The sequence below is a fragment of the Halichoerus grypus genome, chromosome 4 (assembly GCF_964656455.1).
Source record: "Halichoerus grypus chromosome 4, mHalGry1.hap1.1, whole genome shotgun sequence".
In the NCBI taxonomy this organism is placed as follows: Eukaryota; Metazoa; Chordata; class Mammalia; order Carnivora; family Phocidae; genus Halichoerus; species Halichoerus grypus.
Genome location: NC_135715.1, coordinates 180,701,227 through 180,723,942, shown reverse-complemented (window position 1 = coordinate 180,723,942; position 22,716 = coordinate 180,701,227). Strand labels below are relative to the sequence as shown.

The 22,716-nt window shown below is 41.2% G+C and overlaps 1 protein-coding gene across 2 annotated transcripts in view; it reads left to right on the top strand.

The window, feature by feature from the left end:
* The first annotated feature begins 9,035 nt into the window (after window positions 1-9,035).
* The window catches only part of DOCK10 (dedicator of cytokinesis 10), a 254,355-nt gene continuing 240,674 nt past the window's right edge, over window positions 9,036-22,716 (top strand). For both annotated transcript variants that reach the window (XM_078071375.1, XM_078071373.1), the window contains exon 1: window positions 9,036-9,173. In XM_078071375.1, coding sequence (XP_077927501.1) covers window positions 9,051-9,173 — 123 coding nt within the window. In that variant the 5' untranslated portion in view covers window positions 9,036-9,050. The remainder of the gene's footprint in view (window positions 9,174-22,716) is intronic.

Genomic DNA, 22,716 nt, shown 5'->3' with positions numbered 1-22,716 from the left:
GAGAAATTGCTACAAGATAAAGTTACGAAAAATCCTACTCTAGTCTCATATTAATGAATTCTTTTTTTTTTTTCAGTATTAATAAATTCTAATGATCATTCTGGAAAAAACAAAAGCCCACTAGCTTTCATTTGAATAGACTAGTCTATTGAAAAACACTAGTCAATCTGCCATTTTTGTTTTGGGCTTCAGAAATGCATGTACGGTTTTTATTGCTTTCCTTTCCCTGCCTTCTCCCTTTTAAAAAGGGAGCTCTGTGCAATGCTATTTTATTTCTATTTCACTTCTTTTTACGGCAGCAAGAGCAGAGGTGAACAGAGCATATGCACAGGAAATGGTTAGCGCAGATGCAAACTCACACCAAAACCACAGGCCTGAGAAAGGGCTGGGACTACAAAGATAGATTTTTCTCAAAAGAAAAATGTCCTGGAAAAAAAAAAGTTTCTTTTTATCAATTAGATGTGCCAAAAACATTTTTCTCCAACTATCTTCTTCCCACTTATTCAGGTTATGGAATTAATGCTTTGAAAAACTATATGAATAGATTTGAGTATTAATATGCTTCTTTTGAGGTTGCCTATTAGGAAAAAAACACACTTTCTATCTCTTTTGGAAAATAAACAATCACTTGGTATTTGTTAAGTATGTATCTGGTGTACCATTCTCCTCGCTTGATGAAGGAAGTGGTCAGTAATGCCATGACTTCTGATTACTGTTAGCAAAGGGCAGTAGTAAAAACAACAAATATATAAGACATACATATTTTACAAAGAGCTCTCCCCAATTATATAATTTGCCTAATGGCTTTTTTATTATATATTTGCAATAATGAAAATTTAAGTTTTTATGTATTAAAATATTATTTTTTTTCTTCTTTAATATCTGGGATTCCTGTATTAAGAGGGTATCACCCTATCAAGGAAAAAATTACCAGTAAAACATAAGCAAACTAATAAAACCCACAACCATTTCCTTGAAGAGACTAATACAATAGATCATCTCCCTTAAGAACCCAATTAAGGAAAAAAAAGAAGAAGAAAAGAAAAGGAAGAAGTAAAAAAATCCCAGATTAAGAACAAGAAAAAAGATAAAAAGAAACAAATTAAATGTTAGTAAGAAGAAACAAAACCTGTGGGACCACTGGGTCTTTTTAACCAAAGCCACTACCAAATGGGGGAGGGGAAGGGTTTTAAGTTAAAGGCTTAAGAGACATGACAACCAAAACAATGCGTCTTCAAGGATTCAATTCTGGATTGATGAATCAGCTATCAATAAAAGGTATTTGGGAAACGGAGAAATTTGAATGAACTGGGTGATAAAAGTTATTAAAAGAGTTTTGTTAATTAAGTTCAGTGTATTAAATGATACTGCAGTTATGCAAAAGAATGCCCTTACTTCTTAGAGATAAATGCTGAATTATTTAGAGTTGAAGGGTCATGACTTGTCTAATTTAAAATGGTTAAATATAGCTAGGTGTTATATGGGCGTTCACTGTATTCTTTTTGATACTTTTAAGGCATGTTTAAAATCTTTTTATAATAAAATTAAAAAGAACACATACTAGGGGAAAATAAATAAATCAATGCTAAATGCAATTCTAAGGCAAATGTTTCTAAAACTTGGGAAAAATGGGTGATATTCTCAGTAAAATATAAATTATGAAGAATTAAAAGAAGATGTGTAAATCTTGAGTAGGCCAATTACGATAGAAGGGATTTGAAAGTGATTATAGATCTCCCATTAAAAAATGCTCCAGGACCAGATGTTCCCACAGCTGGATTCTATTTCAACCTTTGGAGAACAAATGATCCCAATGTTATTTAAATTATTAAAGGTCATGAAAAGGGACAAAAATTGCACCAATCCACTTTAGGAAGCTAGCAAATATTCCCAGCAACATGTAATAAAGTTCATTCCAAAAAAGAAAAAGTGGCCAATTTCATTCATGCATAGAGATACAAAACTCTCAGTGAAATGTTAGAAAACAGATTTATTTTTATGTTACTCTCTTTAAAAAAATAAAAGAAATAATTATAATTTTATTATATGTCAAGGTGCATTTTTGTGAGAATAGAGGGTATCTGGAGTTATCAATACCTCGGAGAAGAGGAGGAGAAAATCGAAATGCCTAGAAGAGTAAAGTAAGTACAGGGTTTAATTATGCATGCAAGAAATTGAAAAGTTCCCATTCTATATTTACTAATCATTTCCTTCTTCCTCATATCAAGCCAAAATCTGCCTCTGAATAATATTTACAGATGGAGGAATAAAGATCCCAGGACATTAATTCCCTAAGGCTAGACTACAGATTAAAGACAAAGTAGGAAGGAGAATCCAGAGGCTGGTTTCCGGTTGAAACTGATCTTTTCTTTCAACTGTGTGCCTCTCTTTGACTTCTCCCCCCCCCCCCCCCACCAAGGATTCCAATGGATTAACAGTGCTAGAATGCCCTACTGCATGTGGATTATGGGCAAAATACACAGCCGGGCGGAGAGCTTCACATTCACATTCAAATCATTACCTTCAGTGTAATTTTCTCCCAAAGAGTGATCTCTCTTATAAACACAGTAACAAATCCATATCAAATTTAATACTGTTGCCCATAAACAACATGGGAGCACTCAGCTTTGTCAAATGGCTCTAGCAAGGACTAATGTATCCCCACATATATTACATCATTCAAATCATATTTTTCTTGTTGCTTTATAATATTCCCTTGGCAAGGTGAAAAAAAATTATACCTTATGAAATAGTATCCAACCAAAAAGCCACTCTATGTGAATTCAATTGTTTCATTTTTTTCTTAATATTAAAGAAGAAAGAAATGTTTACAGCAAAGTACCTTTCTTATATTTTGGTTTTACAATTCTGACACTTCATTTACTTATTGCTGAATAAGACAAGTTGTATTCTTTTTAATAGCCAAATTCAATTATTTTAATTTACCCACCCCAATTATAGTAACTACATTGTCAGGGCAAGTCACCTGCTTCTTTGGGCTTCTTTTCCTATTACAAAAAGGTAGGATATATATACTTTTCCCTCAATAGGGAATCATGAAGGAAGGCTTGATACCATATCAGAAAATAATTTTAACTGAACATTTGTATTCTTATACCTTTGTCCTTTTATTAATAGCAAAACAGGCCTCCTTCTAATTTCCATGTTATTAAATTCTCTCTCAACTCTCTCTCTGGACAGTGGGGACAATATTACCTGCACATATCTGCCTTTTAGGATGAATGATTTGAGAATCAAATGATATTATGAGTGTACTTTGTAAATAGTGTGAATTAGACAAACTTGAAATAGTCAAGCCTCCAGACATGCTGATGTCCAGGCTGATCCCCAGGATACACTGGACTTGGTATCACCTAGGAGAAGAGGCTTAATGCCATGGAATTAGTGCAAGGGATATTTGTTTCTGCAATCAGTTAGTATTAAGACTTGAACTGACACCCAGGTCTTCAGACTCCTAAACTAATCACTAAATTTTCACACCATTACACCACTAGGTATTTTGGAAAAGACAGTACAGTTTTCACGTTTATACTTATTTGGTTATGAAAATTTTCCTTTCTTTACACATAATACCGGTGTAATCAGCCTTGGGCAAAGTAATAGAGAGGATGACAGGTGAGAGCTATGGACAACTTCATTTTAAATAATCAAGGGAAGGAAGGCAGGAAGGAAGGAAGGAAGGAAGGGAGGAAGGAAGGGAGGGAGGAAGAAAAAAAGAAGGGAGGGAGGGGGAAGGAAAGAAGGGAGGGAGGAAGAAGAAGAAAATTCCATGTTATTTGGGCCATTTTTTTTTTAATATTAGAGACATAAGAATATAAAACATAAAATGTGAACACAGGTCCTAGCTGATAGAGTCCATCTCCAAAATCTTATCCCCCTGCTCACTAATGTTTTGTAAGTCAGTTTCTCTATTTCATATTAAGCCGCGTGGAGGTACAGACTAGGCATTATGGTTCTAAGCTCTAGGCTCCCATGGTTTGGGGTGAGATCCTGTCCATAGTTAATATTCCATAAAGGTCTGTTGAGCAGGTTTATTTCTTTCTGATTGAATGGCTTGATCCATGTCAACCCAAATAAAGAGAAGAATGAGAACTTGATAATACTTGATTGTAGACTACACATTCTAAATACTAGAAAATATAGAATGTAAAAGCTTAAATTTGAGATCATGGAACAAAATTTGCTGCCACTGATTCCTAAAATGCCTCTTCTGTGAACTTTGCGAGCTTCTTTAGTGATCCATCTAGAATTATAGACAATGAGGCCTAAGATCAGTAGGCTGAACAACCCCATTTTGCAATATCTTAAAATGCAGGGGTACCTGGGTGGCTCAGTCAGTTAAGCATCCGACTCTTGACTTCAGCTCAGGTCATGATCTCAGTGTTCTGGAATCGAGACTCATGTCAGGCTGCAGGCTCAGTGGGGAGTCTGCTTGAGGATTCTTCCTTTCTCTCTCTCTCTCTCTCTCTCTCTCTCCTTCTGCCCCTCCCCCACTCACTCTCTCTCTCTCCTTCTCTCTCTCTCTCAAATTAATAAATCTTAAAAAAAAATTAAGAAAACAATATATTAAAACACAGATGAAATAATATATTGTGAAACTGTATTCCAAGCTGCAGTACACTATGTTATTATTGGATGTTATTATTGGACATTATTACATGATAATGGTGAATATTATAATATAAAGATTATATTGTTATTATTGTTCATGAAATTCCAGAGTCGTTGATTTGGGTGAAGACACTGTCTTCAGAATGTCTGGATGTCCACAGTCTTGCCTGTACAATGGCATTCTGCTCACTGCAGAGGTTCTTATGAGAATTGAATGTATTCATGTATGATTAAATGTATTAAATAAACGTATCAAATTGTTATGTGAAAGATTTAAAAATTCCTAACTGTTCTACAACTCTAGTAACAAAAGTATGCCCTGAAGTCTCTGTGCTAGGTACTTTTTAAGAAAGTTGAACTGACTTCCATAAGCCTTGCCACACAGGTACCCACTGTTATCCCTACTTTTCAAATAGGGAAACTGGGGTTTAGAGAGTTTCATAACCTGCTGGAGGAAGAAGTAAAACTGGGATTTGAATCCAGGCAGTTGGAGTCCATAGCATGTTCTTGTAACCACTATTCTCAATACTAGACACCACTGAAGATTCACTTGTTTCGTTAACTAACTGTTCTCCGAGAAATGGGAATCAGGATGGGTATGTTTCTGTATTGGTGTCTCTTAAAATGAAAGGGTACACATACAGAAGGCAGAATGCAGCCAAGTGAGGTGACTGAAACAAAATGGGGGTGGAGAAGATGAAGCCCAAGCAGAAATATGAGCCAAGAAACCTAACAGACTTCACGGCATTTTTTTTAGTTTTGAATTGTATTGAATCTGTAGCTATGACCGTTTTCTCACTCTTAATTTAATTTCTTTATAACATATTATTCTGTTTGTTTGTAAATAGGTTATTGTGTGTCTGATACAAAATTCAATAAGCACACAGGGTGTAAGTATAGTACAAGGTGTATACTATGTTCTAATAATTGTACACACTTCTGTCTCCCAGCCGTCAAGTTCCCTTTCCCAGAAGTTACAACTGTAATCTGTTGCTTGTGCAACCTCCACCACAATTAATTTTGGAACATTTTCATCACCTCCAAAATAAACCTTGTACCCATTAGCCATCACTCCTCATTTTTTTCCAAGCCACTGTAGCCCTAGGCAACCACAAATCTACTTTTCTGTTTCTCGATTTGCCTATTCTGGATGTTTCATAAAAAAGGTATCTTAAATATGTGGTCTTCTGTGGCTAGCTTCTTTCCCTCAGCAAAATGTTTTCAAGGTTCATTCAGGCTGTACCTCATAACAATACTTCATTTTTTTAATGTCAAAAAATATCCCATTGTATGGGCACACCACATTTTGTTTATCCATTCATCAGTTGATGGATATTTGGATTGTCCCTACTTTTTAGCTGTCAGGAATAATGCTGCCGTGAACATTGTTGTACAACTCTTTTCGCGAATATTTTCATTTCTCTGGGAGTGGAATCGCTGCCTCATGTGGCTACCCCATGTTTAACATTTTGAGGAACTGCCAAACTGTTTTCCAAAGCAGCTGCCTATTTTACATTCCTACCACCAATGTACCAGGGTTCTAATTTCTCCACATCTCCCAACACCTTTTTTCCCCATGTTTTTCATTATGACCATCTTCATGGGTGTGGCATCTCACTGTGACTTGGATTTCCATTTCCCCAGTGACTAATGATGTTGAGCACTGGCCATTTGCATATTTACTTTGCAGAAATGTATGTTCACATCCTTTGCCCATCCTCCCATTAGGCGATTTGTCTTCTCCTTGTTGTGTTACATTGATTCTTTGTTTTTTTAAAGACCTTGTTTTTTAGAGCAGTTTTAAATCCATGGCAAAATAAAGGAGATACAGAGATTTCCCCCTGCCCCCCACCCCTTATCCATAGCCTTCCCCGTTATCAACTTTCCCCACCAGAGAAGTACACTTTTACAGCTGATAAACCTACATTGACACATCAAAATCACCTCAAATCTATAGTTTACATTAGGGTCTTCATAGATTTGCCTTTACAAAACATCTTAGCCAAATCTCTCCAGGGAACCCAGAGATAGGTGACCAGCAGAGAGTCGGAGTTCCAAATGAGCAGACCTAAAATCCTGTTTCTGCAGCAAAGAATGTGTGTGTCCCTGCTGTGGCCAAGGGGAGACATTCAGCTCTCTGTTTTAGCATAACTAAAACCTAGGTGACTGTCAAGGGCTGAGGAATGTCCCAGTGAGCACCGTTATGGAAATATCCTGAGTTTAAAGGCCACTTACAGCTACCTTCCTTCTAGTGTGACCCATGGAATGGACATCACACAGGGTATGGATAGAGCAAATAGACACTTGTTCCTTAACTTTATCAAATCTCATACCCATGCTCCGGGTGACCCCCTGAAGCTGGAGAAAGTAAAATTCGTACTAATGAATCACAAGTGATTTTCTGTTGCTTGATATGGTTGTGGTTGGAGAATGGGTCGTGTGGGTTACTCAGTGTTTTGGATCAGTTCAGCGAGTTGCTATACTTAGGACACTTTTGATTACTATGGCCTTCCTTTCCAGCATACCTTTCTCTCCTCCTTTTTGTCTTCCCAGGCCTCAAGCACTCTGAGCTCTGGGACGGCACCAGCCCATCTAGGGCCTCGGGAAAGTCATCCCAAAGCCGGTATTTATTGAGTGTCTACTATGTGCCAAGCAATGCTCAGAAATCAGGGACAAAGACTAGACATCTCTACTTGGAAAGTTCAAGTTTATTTAAAAATGTCTTATCTCTCTAGAGAGAAGGTGCATTTAAGGGGATCAACACAGAGCACCCTTGTCAGAGGAGGGCATGGTTTAAGGATTTATTCATTTGTCACCACAGAGGTAACCACCTACTTTGCTTACTCTTAAAGGTGACCCTGTTCCCATATTGCCTAGCAATGTGAAAGCAAATAATGTAAGACCAGTACTTTCTTATGAAGGATACTGTAGAACCAACAGATATTTCAGATGGCTCTTCCCAAATCTGACAAAGCCTCTGCCCATCTTGATTTCCAGAATGTGCTGAAATGATGTCCAATCAGTACCTCTGATTAACTGAATCCCAGATAGCAGAGGGCCGACTCAAGCACATTTATCAGCTGCTCAAGATTTTATACACAAGTGCAACCCTGTGTTAAAACTATATATTGGCTTTGGAAAAAATGTCAGGGTCATGGGTCTATAAAAAGCAGTTAAGAAAAACCTAGAATACTTAGGAGTGGTTGTCCTGGATCTCTCCAGACTAGTATCCTAGGGGCCCAAACTGCTCTTCTCCACAGCCAGCCCCACACTGAGTTAAAGAACCACCCTGGGTGTGACTCAGAAGAATTCTTAGTAGCTTTAATCAGCTGGCTGGAGACAATGTGCACACCAGAGGGATGTGTGTTAAGAGCAGGAGCAGAAAAACAACACAAGTGTAAGTCCTCCCCATAACTGACCCCCCACACACACACACACCTGGTAAACCCACAAGTCCGTTCTAGCCCCCTCACTCTATCACATACACCCCTCAAAGCCTCTTACACCACTTCACCCTGGTTTATTATTCTTTAGCTTCTATTATCTGAAATGTCCTTGTTCACGTATTTGAATTCGTTTGTTTAACTTGGTAATTTGCTACCTCCCACCCCTAACCCAAAAACCGTACCAGCCCTACACAGCTTTAAAGCAGGCCTGGTAAGTTCCCCTCCTTATCCCGGGTTTCCAAAACAATGTGAATTGGTACATGGTGGGCGCTTAATGAATGAATACCGGTTGAAGTGTATGACTTCCAAGGCCCTGAAGAAGGACTTTGGGCAAAGAAGACTTCTAAAGGCTGGCCCTGGCGATGCAGGAGAGATCCCGGCCACCAGACCCCTAATTAGCCTCTGACCCCTTCCCAAGGATGAAAAGACCCACTAAGCTGCGCCCGCGCCCATTCGCCAGCCTTGGAAGGTAAGGGGCTAAATCGGCAAAAGCGGCCAGAGCGCCAGCCCTGCGAGGAGCCTCTAAATGGGGGCGAGAGGCGTGGGCAGGCCCCGCCCGGAACCCCGCGGCGGCCGCCCCGAGCCCTCCCCCCGCGGCCTGCCGGTCCCCGGGGCGACGGGGACAGCCCCGGCCGGCCAGCTGGAGCCGCCCCACGCGCGCCCCGCGGCCCCCGCTGCAGAGACGCCGCCGCCGCCGCCGCAGCCGCCGCGCCGGGGCCGCTCGCCGAGTTGGCTGCGCGCGCCCGGGGAGCGCAGAGTTTGCAAAGTCGTCGCGAAGCTTCGGTGGAGGAAAGGGGGTGGGGGAGTGGGGGTGCGAGAGAGAAAAACCCGCCTCTTGCGAGTAGAGCGAGGAAGAGGGGGGGAGAGGCTCCGAGTTCCGCTTCCTGAACGGCGGGTGGGTAGAGAAGGTTGGCGCGGGGAAGGCCGGCGGGACGCGCGCTCCGGGCCCCCGCGCGAGCGGCGCGGCAGGCGATGGCGGGCGAGCGGACCCGCAGGTTCACCCGGAGCCTGCTGAGACCCGGGCAGGCGGCCGAGCTCCGGCACAGCGCCGCGTCCGCCGCCGCGGTGGCCGTCAGCAGCCGGCAGCAGCAGCGGGTGAGTGTGGGGCGTCCTCCGCTCCTTCCCGCGCGCCCGGGGCGCCACGGGGCCCCGAGCCTGGCCTCCCTGAGCGCCCAGTGCGTCCCTTCCCGCGTCCCCTCCGCGAGGCAGCGCCACCGACGCTTCCTGGCCAGGGGCGCGCGCGGGGGGACCGGGGACACTCAGAAATGCAGAGCGTGGGAGACGACGTGTGTGGGTTTGGGGGCTGGGGAGGTGGCGGGAATGCCTCGCGAGTCACATCGGCGCTAGGTTGAGGGGTGCCAGTGACCTGGGGGGTAGGGGGGTCTACGGGAGGGAACCCCGCTGTCCTCAGGTCTGCGCGTGTCCCTCACCCCTGGCGACTGGTGCGCAGCGAGGAAGGGATGTGACCCTGAGGTCCTCGCTCCGGCTGAAGCTGGGAGCCCCGCGTTAACGCTATCGCAGAAATAAATGTCCTTCGCACCACCCTCCGTCCACGCGGTAAAAAGCCACAAACCACTTTATACGCCTCCAGAAAGGGCCCGGGGAACCGGCTGGAGGAGACGTGGGTCATTAAGTATCCAGTGGTTTCCAGTATTTTTCTAAGATGTTCACGGGGTTCTCCCGCCAAGATCGCTTTACTGGTTACTTCCTCGTTGAAACGCCTTCTAAGTTCTGGGTGATTTCCGCGGGAAATCCCTGGGGCAACAGCCAGCCATTCCGTCCGATGCCCAAATCCTATCCGTGTGTCTCCAGATGCTCATAAGTTCCAGTAGGTGTCACACTGCAGGGTGGAAGTGTCAGGAGAGAAAAAAAATTAAAAAATCAACTCTGGAGGGAATGGGGAGCGAGTGGGCAGAATGCTACAGTCAGACGTGGGCTCGACAGCCGCACTCTTGGCCTGCCTCTGCTGGACCGGAATCCCACGCTGTGGGTTTCATTTTCCTTATTGCCAGGAAATATCATTAGGAATTAAACGGCTTCTTTTAAGAGTGTCAAAGAAAGTGTTACTCTTGCCAGTCACCCCCGAAGAGGGAGCCAAGAGCTGCCCGGAGCCAGTTCCCACAGCCAGGACTTTTCTCTAAAGCCAGAGGTCGGAAAGTTGAACAGAACGGAAGCTAATTGCCTGGCAGAGGGAAGAGGCATCAGATGTCCAAAAGGGTGGGGGTGATTGGAGTGTGGCCAGGGTTGGTGGCCAGGGTGCCTTCTCTTTTCCTTACCACTGGCTGCACCCCTGTGCCAGGGGCTGCCGGTGGTTCGGATATCAGCATGCACAATTTCAGGGCAGGAAGGATAAACTGTCAGAAAGGACATTTGGGGTGGAGGGGAGGAAGGTTCAATTCGAGTAAAAGTGGACATAACAAGAAAATCTTCAAACATACATAGAAAATAAATTTTACTTTGGAATGATCAGTCCGCTTTGTGGATTTGTCATTCCCTGCCATTTACTTTACAGTAACGTTATTTTGCAGATTTGTTTTATTGAATCTCTGGACCGATCTGGTAGAGAAGTGCAGAGAAATAAGTAGCATGCGTTTGGAATGAACAGCTCTAAACGTTGTTTTTGATTTTTGTTTTGTTTTTAAGGGGGTTCTCCTGAGTTTTGTAGTGCTAGAATTTCTATAAAGAATTTGTGTTCTAGATACACGCACATTACTTACTCCGAATTTATGTCAGTCTTGAGATCCTAGGGTATCTTGTCAAAATGAATAAGCTCAGTGTCTTACAAAGAGTCGGGGGAGGGGCCGACTCACTGGCAAAGGTGTCCCTGCCTCCCTCCCCTCACTTCAGCACCTTGGCCAACACTCCTGAATTAGCTTTTGCCAGGACATTTCACTGGATCTTACACATCTAGTCAGGCAGTTTGGGCAGCGATTTTGGCAGCAAGAAGACACGTGCTTTGAATTTCATTCTATCAGGTAACTCTTAAAGGGAAACAGGAAGGTGATGAGTTCTCTGAGTTGGCACCCACACTCAGTAGGATTCTGTGGAGCAGAGCATCCCTTTTGAACCTAAGACCTTCTAATTGGACTATGTGTGGAGACTAATCCTGGCTTACGTGATCCAATCCCTTAAGATCCTTTATGTTTGTTGCTTCGAGTCCTCAAATCCTGGTTGTCAAGGGAGAATATTAATAGGATAGGGGAAGAAGATTATGGGTAGCCCACTTCAATACAGTCAAGTAGAATTGTGTGTATTGGAGCAAGCTGTCATCTATTGAAGAACGTTTGAAAGACACTAGAAGGTTCTATTGAGAAAAACTGTCTCGCTGCTAGATTCATACAGTGCCCTTTCTAAAAACCCTGTTTGGGGGACCCAAATCCTCCAGAATGTTACAGAGAGATTGTTGTAGTGTTGGACCTCTGCTCTATCCAATAAGAAGAGACAAGGTTGTCAGATTAACAAGGTAATTATGAGTTGCAGACTCTGAGAATGGGATATGTGTATAATATATACATACTCTTACACACACATACACATAGGACAGGAAAGCTTCAAAATGTGTGTGGCTTATGGAGAACACAGAGCAAAGAGATGCTGAGTGAGAGCAGCTGACTAGGAGGCCAACTTTGAGGGCAGTTGCTGAAGAAAGTAGAGCTATAAGCCAGAGCAAACTTGATTTCAGTTTTAACCCAAGGCACCGTGGCAGGCTCCCGTGCAGGCAAAAACCTCACCTGGGCCAACTTTATTTTGCATCCCTCTTAAGAACAATTAGGAAGAGATATCCGCACTCCCACGCTCACTGCAACATTTTCACCATAGCCAGGATACGGAAACATGCCTAAATGTCTGTTGAGGGATGACTGGATAAAGAAAATGTGGTATATATCCCAACCTTAAAAAAGAAAGAAATCCCACCATTTGAGACACAGATGAACCTAGAGGACATTATGCTCAGTGAAAAGTCAGACACAGAAAGACGAATACTGCATGGACTTACTTTTATGTGGAATCTAAAATAGTAAATCTCATAGAAGGAAAGAGTAGAATGGGGGTTACAGGGGTAGGAGGTAAGGAGGCGGAGGGATGAAGAGATGGTGGTCAAAGACTACAAAGTTTCAGTTACACAAGATGAATGATTTCTATCCAATGAAAAGCATAGTTGACAATACTGGATTGAATACTTGAAAGTAGCTAAGAGGATAGATTTTTAGTAAAATCTCAACACACACACAGTGGTAACCATGTAGGGGTGGTGGTTAAGTTATTTAACTTCATCCTGCTGATCTTTTCACAATATAAACATATATCAAAACATCAAGTTGTACTCCTTAAATATATACAATTTTTATATGTCACCGCATTTCAATGAAGTTCTTAAAAAGGAAAAAACAGCAATAATAATAATACATAACAGTTATGAACAAAAGTCATATATTTTAAAAAGAGAAATATTTGCTCCTTAGTTATTCTAAAATTTTTTCATGGAAAACAAATGAATCACAACTCATGCTGAGGCCCATCTCAGGATCGAATAGAGTTTAAGTGATTTCCAGACACCCCATTCATGGTAGACCCACAAAGCAAGCTTCTTTAGAGCAGAATCTCGGCTGAAAAATGATTAGAAACATTTCTTCCATGTCAGTGGGAGAGTTTTATTGAGTGTTTTCTTACTTTGGTTGAATATACATGCCACGTTGGCCTCAAAGTTGTAATGCCACTAATTAGAAATTCTTTACAGGAAGCTATTCTTTTAAAATGTATGAAGTGTATTTGTATTTTTGCGTGAATTAGTTCATTTATATAGCTTTCTATAATTCATTAAACTATAAACCTAGGATTTGTACACTTTTCTGCATACATGTTTGATAGCATTTCAAAAGAAAAATGATGACTTTTCTGCTGACACCACATTCGGTCTGTCACTTTGAGAGAAATAGAGCTTATTTATGGAACATGGTGGCATGAGTCAGAGAAATGGAAGACCAAGGAACAAATAATCATCTGGTCAACTTTTGCCTAAAGCCTCTTATGTATTTCCCAGATGGGAACCACTTTATTTACATGCACTCTTGAATGCATTTATGACATTTACTCTGTTGTTACACAAAAATTCCGCTGCAAGTCATTATTGCATTGTAACTAACTTTATTAGCTTCTTTTTTTATTATTATTAGCTTCTTCTTTATTTATTTTTATTTATTATTGAAGTACAAATGACATACAATGTTACATTCATTTCAGGTGTGCAACACAGTAATTCTACAATTCTACACATTACTCAGTGCTTACCATGACAAGGGTAGTCACCATCTGTCACCATACATTATTACAATATTATTGACTGTATTCCCTATAGTACTTTTCATCTCTGTGACTTATTTCCTTTATAACTGGAACTTTGTGCTTCTTACTCCCCTTCATCTATTTCATCCATACAATAACCCAACATCCATACAACAACCCAATAAACACCCCTCTGGCAACCACCAGTTCACTCTTTGTATATAAGAGGCTTTTGTCTTTTTGTTTGTACGTTTGTTTTGTTCTTTAAATTCCACAAATAAGAAATCATAAGGTATATTTGTCTTTTTCTGGCTTATTTCACTTACCATAACACCTGCTAGGTCTATTCCTGTTGTTGCAAATGGTAAGATTTCGTCCTTTTTATGGCTGAGTAATATTCCACTATATATGTATAGTGGAATATTTTATATATATATATGTATATCTCACATCTTCTTTATCCATTTGTCTGTGGATGGATGCTTGGATTGCTTCCATATCTTGGCTTTTGTAAATAATGCTTCAATATACATCGGGGTGCCTATCTCTCTTTGAATTTGTGTTTTCGTTTTCTTTGGGTAAATACCCAGTAGTGGAATTACTGGATCATGTGGTATTTCTGCTTATTAACTTCTTTTAAAGAGGAAACGTCCTCCCAGAAGTGATTGTACTTACCCAGTATGGGTGTACGCAGAAAGCATAAAGGGTAAGTGGTTGAGAAAGGGCAATATTGACTGCAGTAATCACAAAAATTCCATACACTCACTTTCCTTTGACATTTTGTAACTTCTTCTGTCCTCCAATCATACTACTTTTGATAGTTTAGGGAGCTTTGAATAAGAAGCAGAACCTCTGACAGACCAAAGATCTTCAGTTGAGAAGTAATGTCTGTAAACATGTTTACAGGAGCAGAAGGAAGAATTTCCTCTCCTCTGAACTTGATGATATGTAAATGGTTGAGAGTAGGAGGGGCTTCAAACACTTGTGTGGGAGATACTAGAATTTCCAAAAAGTCATATGCTGGGAGTAAGAGTGAGTGATAGATGCAGAAAGTGATAATGAAAAGAGAACACTTGTCTTAATGTCTGCAGCTCGGGTTCAAGCAGGATGCGGAGCGAAGGCCTGTCTGTTGGGTGCCCGCAGCACAGTCTCATTTGGTTTGGTTTGGTTTGGTTTTGACAGGGTTCTTCATAACAAGGCTGTTTACACTTTAGCAGAAATCATAATCACACGGCTTATGTTGTTTGTGTTCCTTCATGAGGAACGTCCCTGGCATGGTGAAGAAGTCAACACTTAGTTTACGACATCAAGGTTGAATGTTATTGATTATATCAACTACTACTGTTTTTCCTTACTTCTCAAGTGCATTGCAAAAGTGACTTTGAAGATAAACAGTAACAACAGGGCATCCAGACAACTTCTAGATGGGTCCAAAAACAAAAAAAAAGAGTGTGGTTCTTGGCTGTCTTCTTCTTCACATCGATTTTCCCTGAAGCTTCGCAAAGAGAAAGAGCAGTAATACATGTGTCAGGATAAACCACTGACGGAGAACCCACGAAGTGCCTGGCACGGAGTTCAGTGTGTAATTCTCAGAGCCATCCTATGAGGATGTTATTATTGTTACAAATTACAGAGGAAGCCATTGAGACTCAGAGGGTTAAAGACCTCACCTAAGTTAAAGAACCTCTCTTGCATCCTAAATAGTAACTAGCAGAGCGTTACCTTCCAGTTCTGTAGTGGTTTCCAGCAGCATCTCTAAAGTGGAAGGCATGAGGAGTTGAGTTTGCTTGATGTTGCACTCTGATTGTTAGCTCTACCTGAGGAAGTGGAGCTCTGTCCTTCCCATTGATAATTGAGAATACCTATCAGTGCCCACTCCAGCTTTCCTCTGAGGTTAGAAGCCAGAGAAGAAGCTGTTCCAAGTACCCATAATAATGTTAAACCCTCTTACGGCAACCAGAGCTCAATTGTTAAGTCCTTCAAATATAAACTTGCTCCGCCATCACTATGCTATCTATCTGGCAAAGCCAAAAACATATTGTGAAAGAGGGTGGGGTTATTTCTTCTCCAGTCTACTTCTGACTAGGACAGGCTGCTTCTCCATCTCAATCACTTCACCCCACTCCAACAAGTGCCTGAAATTTTCCAGTGCATCATGTGTCCTTGAGCACATATTTTCATTTAACTAGGTTGTGTAGCGATTCTTTTTTCATCCACTTTCTTATTCAAAGGAGTTATTCGAAGTGTCTTAACAAAGATGCATATAAAAAGTATAGTGAGTTAGGGGGTAAATAGCAATATTAGCAACAACAAAAAAGCAATATTGGGAAAGTTAGATGTTGTCAAGAGTAGGTTAACGGAGAAGGATTAGTGAATACAGTGCATAACCATTAAGTCCTATAGTCTTGCTAAGACTGTTTCCTAGTGGCCAAGTCAAAAAGGAAAACGTGATCAGCCATGAGATTAAGAGGTCTGCAGCGTAAAAGAAAATAATTTGCTCTATACGTGTTTGACTTTAACTTATACTGAGACTCAAGAGACAAGGCATTTTTTTTTTTCTGTGATTTCTCATTCAGGGCAATATAGAATCACCTGGGAGCTTGTTAGAAATGCAGGGTTCCAGTCCCCATGCTAAATCTACTAGAAGAGAACATGTATTTTAACAAGATCCTCTGGTAATTTATAAACATATTAACATTTGAGAAACACAAAAAATAAGCTACAACTGTAGCCATAATTTTGCGGTATATTGTCTGTCAAAGGCAATTGTGTGAGGCTCCAATACAGTATAGTTTATTCCGTGACTCTTGGAAAAAGTTGCTTGAGGCAAAAATAAAGTTTAGATCACCTAGAAATGTATGAAAATGGGATTGGTTCCTTGCTAAGTGACTTTGGAAAGTCCCTTGATCGTTTGTGTTGTATTTTCTCCTTCACGCAGCACCTTAACTGTAATACAATCTTAGCTTCCAGGTTAAGTAAAAAATTCCATAACGTATATGAAATAGGCAGTCTGAATCTGCAAAAGTTCTGACCCAGGTTACAGTCCTGAAGACGAGTTCCAGGGTGAGGCCAGTGTTACCCTGCTTACCAGAGAATTTTAAAGCAGGATCACTACAAGTCATGAAGGACATGCAATAATGATTCTTCATTGCTTTATAAGATTTATGTTGCTATCATTGAAACCCTTAGTGATTTGAAAATAATTGGTCATTCCAGAAAATCTGATTGCTAGAATCAAAAAATCATGAAAGTTTTTTTTTTTTTTCTCTTCTAGTCACTGAGTCTCAGAAAAACATGATATCTCTCCTTCACATAGGAATGTTCTAAGGATGGAATTCTCTGGAGTTAAAGGTCTAGATTTCCCCGCATGTTACGATATGGTCCAGAATTCCTTTGACTGGCTGTCTTTCAGCCTGTTTTGGGACGCTCTTTCCTCTCCTCCACTGTCCACGAGCACTTTGAACAATCTGGCCAATTCGGGAGTTGGTGTAGGAAATCTCAGAGCCTGTGAGTCTGGACAGCAGAATTCCAACCTTGGCTCTGTAACTCTTTGCCAAGTCATGCCTCCTTCAGCAATCTCCGTTTTCTCATCTGTGAAATTAGGGGATTAGATGATTGGGTCCTTGCATTTGCCATTCCTCTGCCCGAGTTCTCACAGCTTCTCCTCCTCTGTCAGATTCTCAGATGTCACTTTCTCAGGGAAGTCATCCTGGGTCACCAAGTGAAAGGATGTTCCTCAGCCTTCCCTCCACTGCAACTTTCTGTGTTCCATTATTATCCTTTATTTTCCTCGTGGCTCCGACCACCACCCGAAGTAGATCTTTTTACTTATTTAATTTCTTGTTTCTCTGTCCCAAACTTCCTCCTTTCAGATATACGTGCCACTGAGAGATGTGTCTGCTTCACCACTTTTAGACTCTATTTACTATATGAAAGTAAGGGGAGGGGAGTCTCCCTTTTCACTGCAAACGAAGTGCTAAAAGCAGCATCAGGAGAGTGGGCTGGTTGCACATTCGTGAGCGATTGTAATGGAATTATGACTTACAAATGGCCAGTTTGTCGGCGTCTGCTAATGATGTCCCTTGAGTCATCTTCTTCACAGTGTACCCGGAAAGATAGTGAGCCCATCCTGTGTGCCAGGGACTTGACTCGTACAATCTCTTTTAATCCTCATGACAAGCACACAATAAAGTATTTTTATTCGTATTCTAGAGACGAGGAAGGAGATGTGTTGAGGTCGGGCTTACCCCAGATCAAATGACTAGTCACGGATGGATCCCGGAGCCACAGGGAGGTAGCCCAGCTCCAGAGCCAGTGTTCTCCACAGCTGCTCTGTCCTGCAGACCAGTTCCCCCAGGCAGATGGTCAGGCAGGCAAGCCTCATTACACATGCAGTTAGCATCCAAGCGAGAGAGAGCAAGGACAGAAAAGGAAACCCTAGAGTACTCGCCATAGGAAGAGGTCTTGGAAAGGAGCTTCTTAACAAGAGAAGACCTGTGGCCACTTTTGCTCTGCTCAACCATTCCTCATTCATGACTTCTCAGTAATGCAGGATATCAGGAATGACTCCAGCTTTGGACACTGTGTCCGTGCTCAGTCGTTTTCCTAGGAGTGGGTTAAGCTTTGCAAACAAAGCCTCCTTCCACTCTGAAAGGGGCATCATTTGATTCTTCTTCTATAGAAATACATTTCTGACACAATAAGCATGGAGTAATTGGGTTGCAGCATTACATCTGCTACATTGTCTTCTGTAGTCTTGATTTTGATGCTCATGTTTACAAATGAGAGGAGTTTTTTTTTCCCACTAAAGTGAGATTTGTTTGCTCTTATCTTTCACTTCAACATCAGTCAGCTGGAAAGAAATGCTTGTTTGCTGGACGCGACATGTTGACCTACATTAAATGATGTAGAAATAATAAAATTTAATGAATGTGACTGAGTGGCAATAGAGAAAAACACTTGCCTTTGAAAATGTTAATATTTTGCAATTGGATTGAAGTGGAAACACCTCTGAGACTAGAAGAATTAATGGACCCAAATTAGGCAAAGTTCCTTTAGTTGTGCTGCTAAATGTGAAAATAGTCAGTTTTTCTAATTCAGTTTCAACATACCACCTCTCCTGACATGGAATTTGGGAAGCTTGGCAGCTCTTTAAGCTAAACACCAAAACGGCAGAGTTTAACAATAGGATCTGGAGGGCGGTCTGTTTAAAAAGATGACACCACAATGATCTTTACTTTATATAATTATTCTAGTAATTACCAATTTAAGTGGCTAATTAAGGTTGTCAAAATGGCCAGTGACTTTGGCCTTTCAAATCACACATTCTATATAAAGAACACAGGCGTGAACATTTGACGTGGCAAACAAGCAAACAAAAAACTTAAACAAAATTTACTACTCAATGAAATGTAATAATTAAATTATTTTTGAACATCCATTGTTAATTTGATTAGCTCTTAAAAATCCCTTTGTCACTGTTCTTTAGAACGAGAAAATTGTTTACAGCTGAGTAACTTCACAAAAATGAAGAGTGATGTGAAAGCCCAGTGACTTTTTTGAAGAAGAAAATTCAAATACGGATACCTAATATTTGAAGTTATTTATGTTTATGCTCTTACATTATTTATTTAAAAATCAGACATTTAGGGGCACCTGGGTGGTCCAGTCGGTTAAGCATCCAACTCTTGATTTCAGCTCAAGTCGTGATCTCAAGGTCGTGGGACTGAGCCCTGTGTTGGGTCTGTTTGAGACTCTCTCTCTCTCCTTCTGCCCCTCCCCCTGCTCACTCTCTCTTTCTCTCTCAAATAGATAAATAAATCTTTAAAAAAATAAAAATAAAAATCTGACATTTATTCAAAAGAGGATTTCATTTCCAAATGAAAAGTATTCCAGTTTGCTTTAAAGCATATCTATATGCATAGCTTATAAGGTCTCCCTGTATGTGAAAATACTAGTAATAAAATTTACTGGCAAACTGGCAAAATACGGACAGAGAGGTTCTTTCAGGACCTTTCTGAGTGCTACCACAAGAAGTTCATTTATTAACTTCAATTTTTTGAAGTCAAAACCATTATGTTGCTGTTATCCAATCAATTTAAAAAAAAAAAACAAAACTGAGGTATCTTCTTTGCCATTAGGAAGCAGTGGCCTCCAGGTTGTGCCACCTTGACCAAGGCTTTAAGCTTCTTTGGGTTTCCGTGTCTTTAAAACAAGAAGGTTGATGAGAGACTATGGACTCTGGGAAACAAACTGAGAGTTTCAGAGGGGAGGGGGGGAGGGGGGATGGGTTAGCCTGGTGATGAGTATTAAAGAGGGCACGTACTGCATGGAGCACTGGGTGTTTCACGCAAACAATGAATCATGGAACACTACATCAAAAACTAATGATGTAATGTATGGTGACTAACATAACATAATAAAATAAAATTAAAAAAAAAAAAAAGGTTAGACACTGAGACCTTTAAGGACGCTTTAGTCCTAAAAACCTAGGGAGTTCTTATTCTTTTAAAGAGGTTTTCATACAGAATTAAAATATGCATATATTTTTTTCATTTTAATAACACCATTATTGATTAAGATATCTGATTTTAGCAACCAGAAGAATTGGTTCAAATAGGCCACAAGCAAATTTGTTTTTCATTGATGAAAATGGTAGCACAAAGTGATTGTCGAGGATGTAATGGAGGGAATGGTTGTTCATATACCCACAGGACGGGCCAAGGGGATAAGAATTGGCAAAAGGACAGTCAGCAGTGACAAAGGTGTGCGAGACAGGTTCTTCCAACCTAGTGGGGGCTCCAGTGCAAAGTTGCAGTCTCATTTCCCTCTTTGCCTTCCTTCTGAGAATAGAAAGACCCATCTGCGTTAGGAGAGGGAACTTTCCAGTTCTCGTGCCCTGGTCTTTGGCTTACAGACCTGGCCAGGCTCCTCCCAGCCCCGACATGCCCTGAATATAGGTGAGTGGGGGGCGGAGGGGGGGGAGTTTGAACTCTCCTCCAAGCTCTACACCTTCTCCCTGCCAACAAAAAAGCAAGAACCTCTCTCTTGCTAGTTCTTTGTCGCTGTTTTTTGCCTCTGCCTCTATCACCTCCTTCTCACACCTGAGAAAGGTAGTATTATCTGTCTCTGCCCTAGTATGATTTCATAGGTATTAGAAAGATAGCAGAGTCTTCTTTCTGAGATTGTTCACCCAGCAGCCCGATCCCCAAAGGTCCAGAGTATTTCATTCAGCTGTTGGAGATTAACCTTAAATACACAAAATAGCTATTGACTTAAATTCAGGCCAAAGGGAAAATCCATTCCCCAGCAAGTGTACCTTGGAAAGGGCCTGGATCCCTTGGGACAAAAGGACATAGAAATGGGAGACTAGTGGTCTCGGGGATCATGTTTCATCACTTTACTGGTAGCTAGTCTGATCTCTGGCACAGTTAACCACAGCCTACATGACCCTGGTCCCTGTTGCCTCTCCTAGACCAGGAGGACCAAGCGTGGTTTTGCCTGCACATTTCCAATACCCGAGAGGCCTTCAGGGATAGGCAGTATGGTTATTGGTTTCCATGTTCCCGGGGCAGCAAAATGTCTGGCACATAGTAGATGTTTACTAAATGCTTGTTAAGCGTAAGAAGGCATGTTCCCCCTGGACATGCCAGAAGAACAGGCTGGACATGCAAAAGGAAATCTAAGTGCCTGGTTTGCAGTAAAGAAGGTCCTGGGTACATTCGAGAAGAAACCCTTAGGCGATCAAGTATCAGCATATAGTATCTGCTCCGTAGCCATAAATTGAGTTGAAATTAAGTGTTGGCTGGCATGAATGTGTACTCTTGAATAAATAAGATTCAGCCGAGCAGGTGTTATCATTGTTCCAATGTCAGCTCCTTCCCATGTGGGTGCCTCCCTGGCGCACACAGGGCTCACTGTTTGGCCAGGGATGTTACTGTCACTCCCAGTGAGTCTGTGAGCAGTCACAAGTCCGGGGCAGAATACAACTCTGTGCTGGGTGCAGAAAATGATGGATTAAAATTCAGGAAGCGTGGGCGACAGAATTTTGACAGCAGTTCATTTGAAGTCCCATATGGAAGGTTTTCAAGAAAACCCTTCATATATTATCAAAGCTATATGATCTTATCAGTGAATGTTTGTGCTGTTTTAGTTCTTAAAAGCTCTGTTTTTTTTCCTTTAGGTCAGGGAGTTTTAAGATACCATAATAACTGCTCCATGTGGGTTTTATTTTAATCCAATTTTCACTTAATAGTCTCTTTTTACATCTGTACTTTTTAAACTCTCGTGGCTTTTATTAACTTAATAACTCAAAACCTAGAAAATAATGAAAAAACTCATGATAACAACTAGTAACAACTTTTGGTGTGTTTATTTAAAACATTTGTTGACAAAAATATTCTTTGACACACATTTAAGCTAATGCCAAACATTTAAATGTTTAATGTGCATTAAGTGATTCAAGCTCAATTTTGTCCTGAGGATTCTTTCTTCTGGCATTCATGTCTACCAACGCCACATGAAATACATATTCTGAGTGAGGAAAGAGAATTGGCACTACATTTCTTGGCATCCTACAACTATAAACATTTAGACCTGAAGGATAAGTTAGTCTAAAACAGAAAAGGAAACTGAATCACAGAGAGGTTTCAGTGGATACGGTCAGGTCACAGAGCAAGGCCACGGATGATCTCAAAACCATTGCCTTTTGTCCTTCAGCTCAGTGCACCATCTGCAGCCTTCAGTATAATTTACTATCATAAAATCAAAGTCCGGATTTTGCTTATATCTCCATTGGACTCCCCAGTAAAAGTGAATAAGCCTTCAACCCAAATAGAGCACTGTCTTCAAAGAAGTTTAAATAGTACATGTGTGGTTTACTTCTTGAGCGTGTGAGGTCGGTATTACCTGTTTTCGTCGAGACTCTGGGACTTAGCTTTGGTGGCAGGTTGAAACTGTGTGCCTCTGGCCTGTGAGTGTCGGGAAGGGTACAGTTGTGTCTGTGAGCTGGCACGGTGCCTTGTGTTGCTGCCTCTAGTGATCTGAGTGATGGCGTGTGATCTCTGGTGTCCTAAAAAGTGATCGGAACTTGACTCAGTCCGGGTCTTTGTGACTTTGTAGACATACAAACACAGTCACTAGATTTCCATGGCTGCCGTAACAAGGTTACTACAAATTTCACACAGATGTATTATCTTACCATAGTGCAGGTGAGAGGTCCGGTAGGGCTCTCACTAGACTAAAATCAAGGTGTTGGCAGGGCTTTATCCCTTTTTGCAGGCTCAAAGGGGAAAATCTGCTGCATGTTCATTTGGGTTGTTGGCAGAATTCAGTTCCTTGCAACCATAGGGCCAAG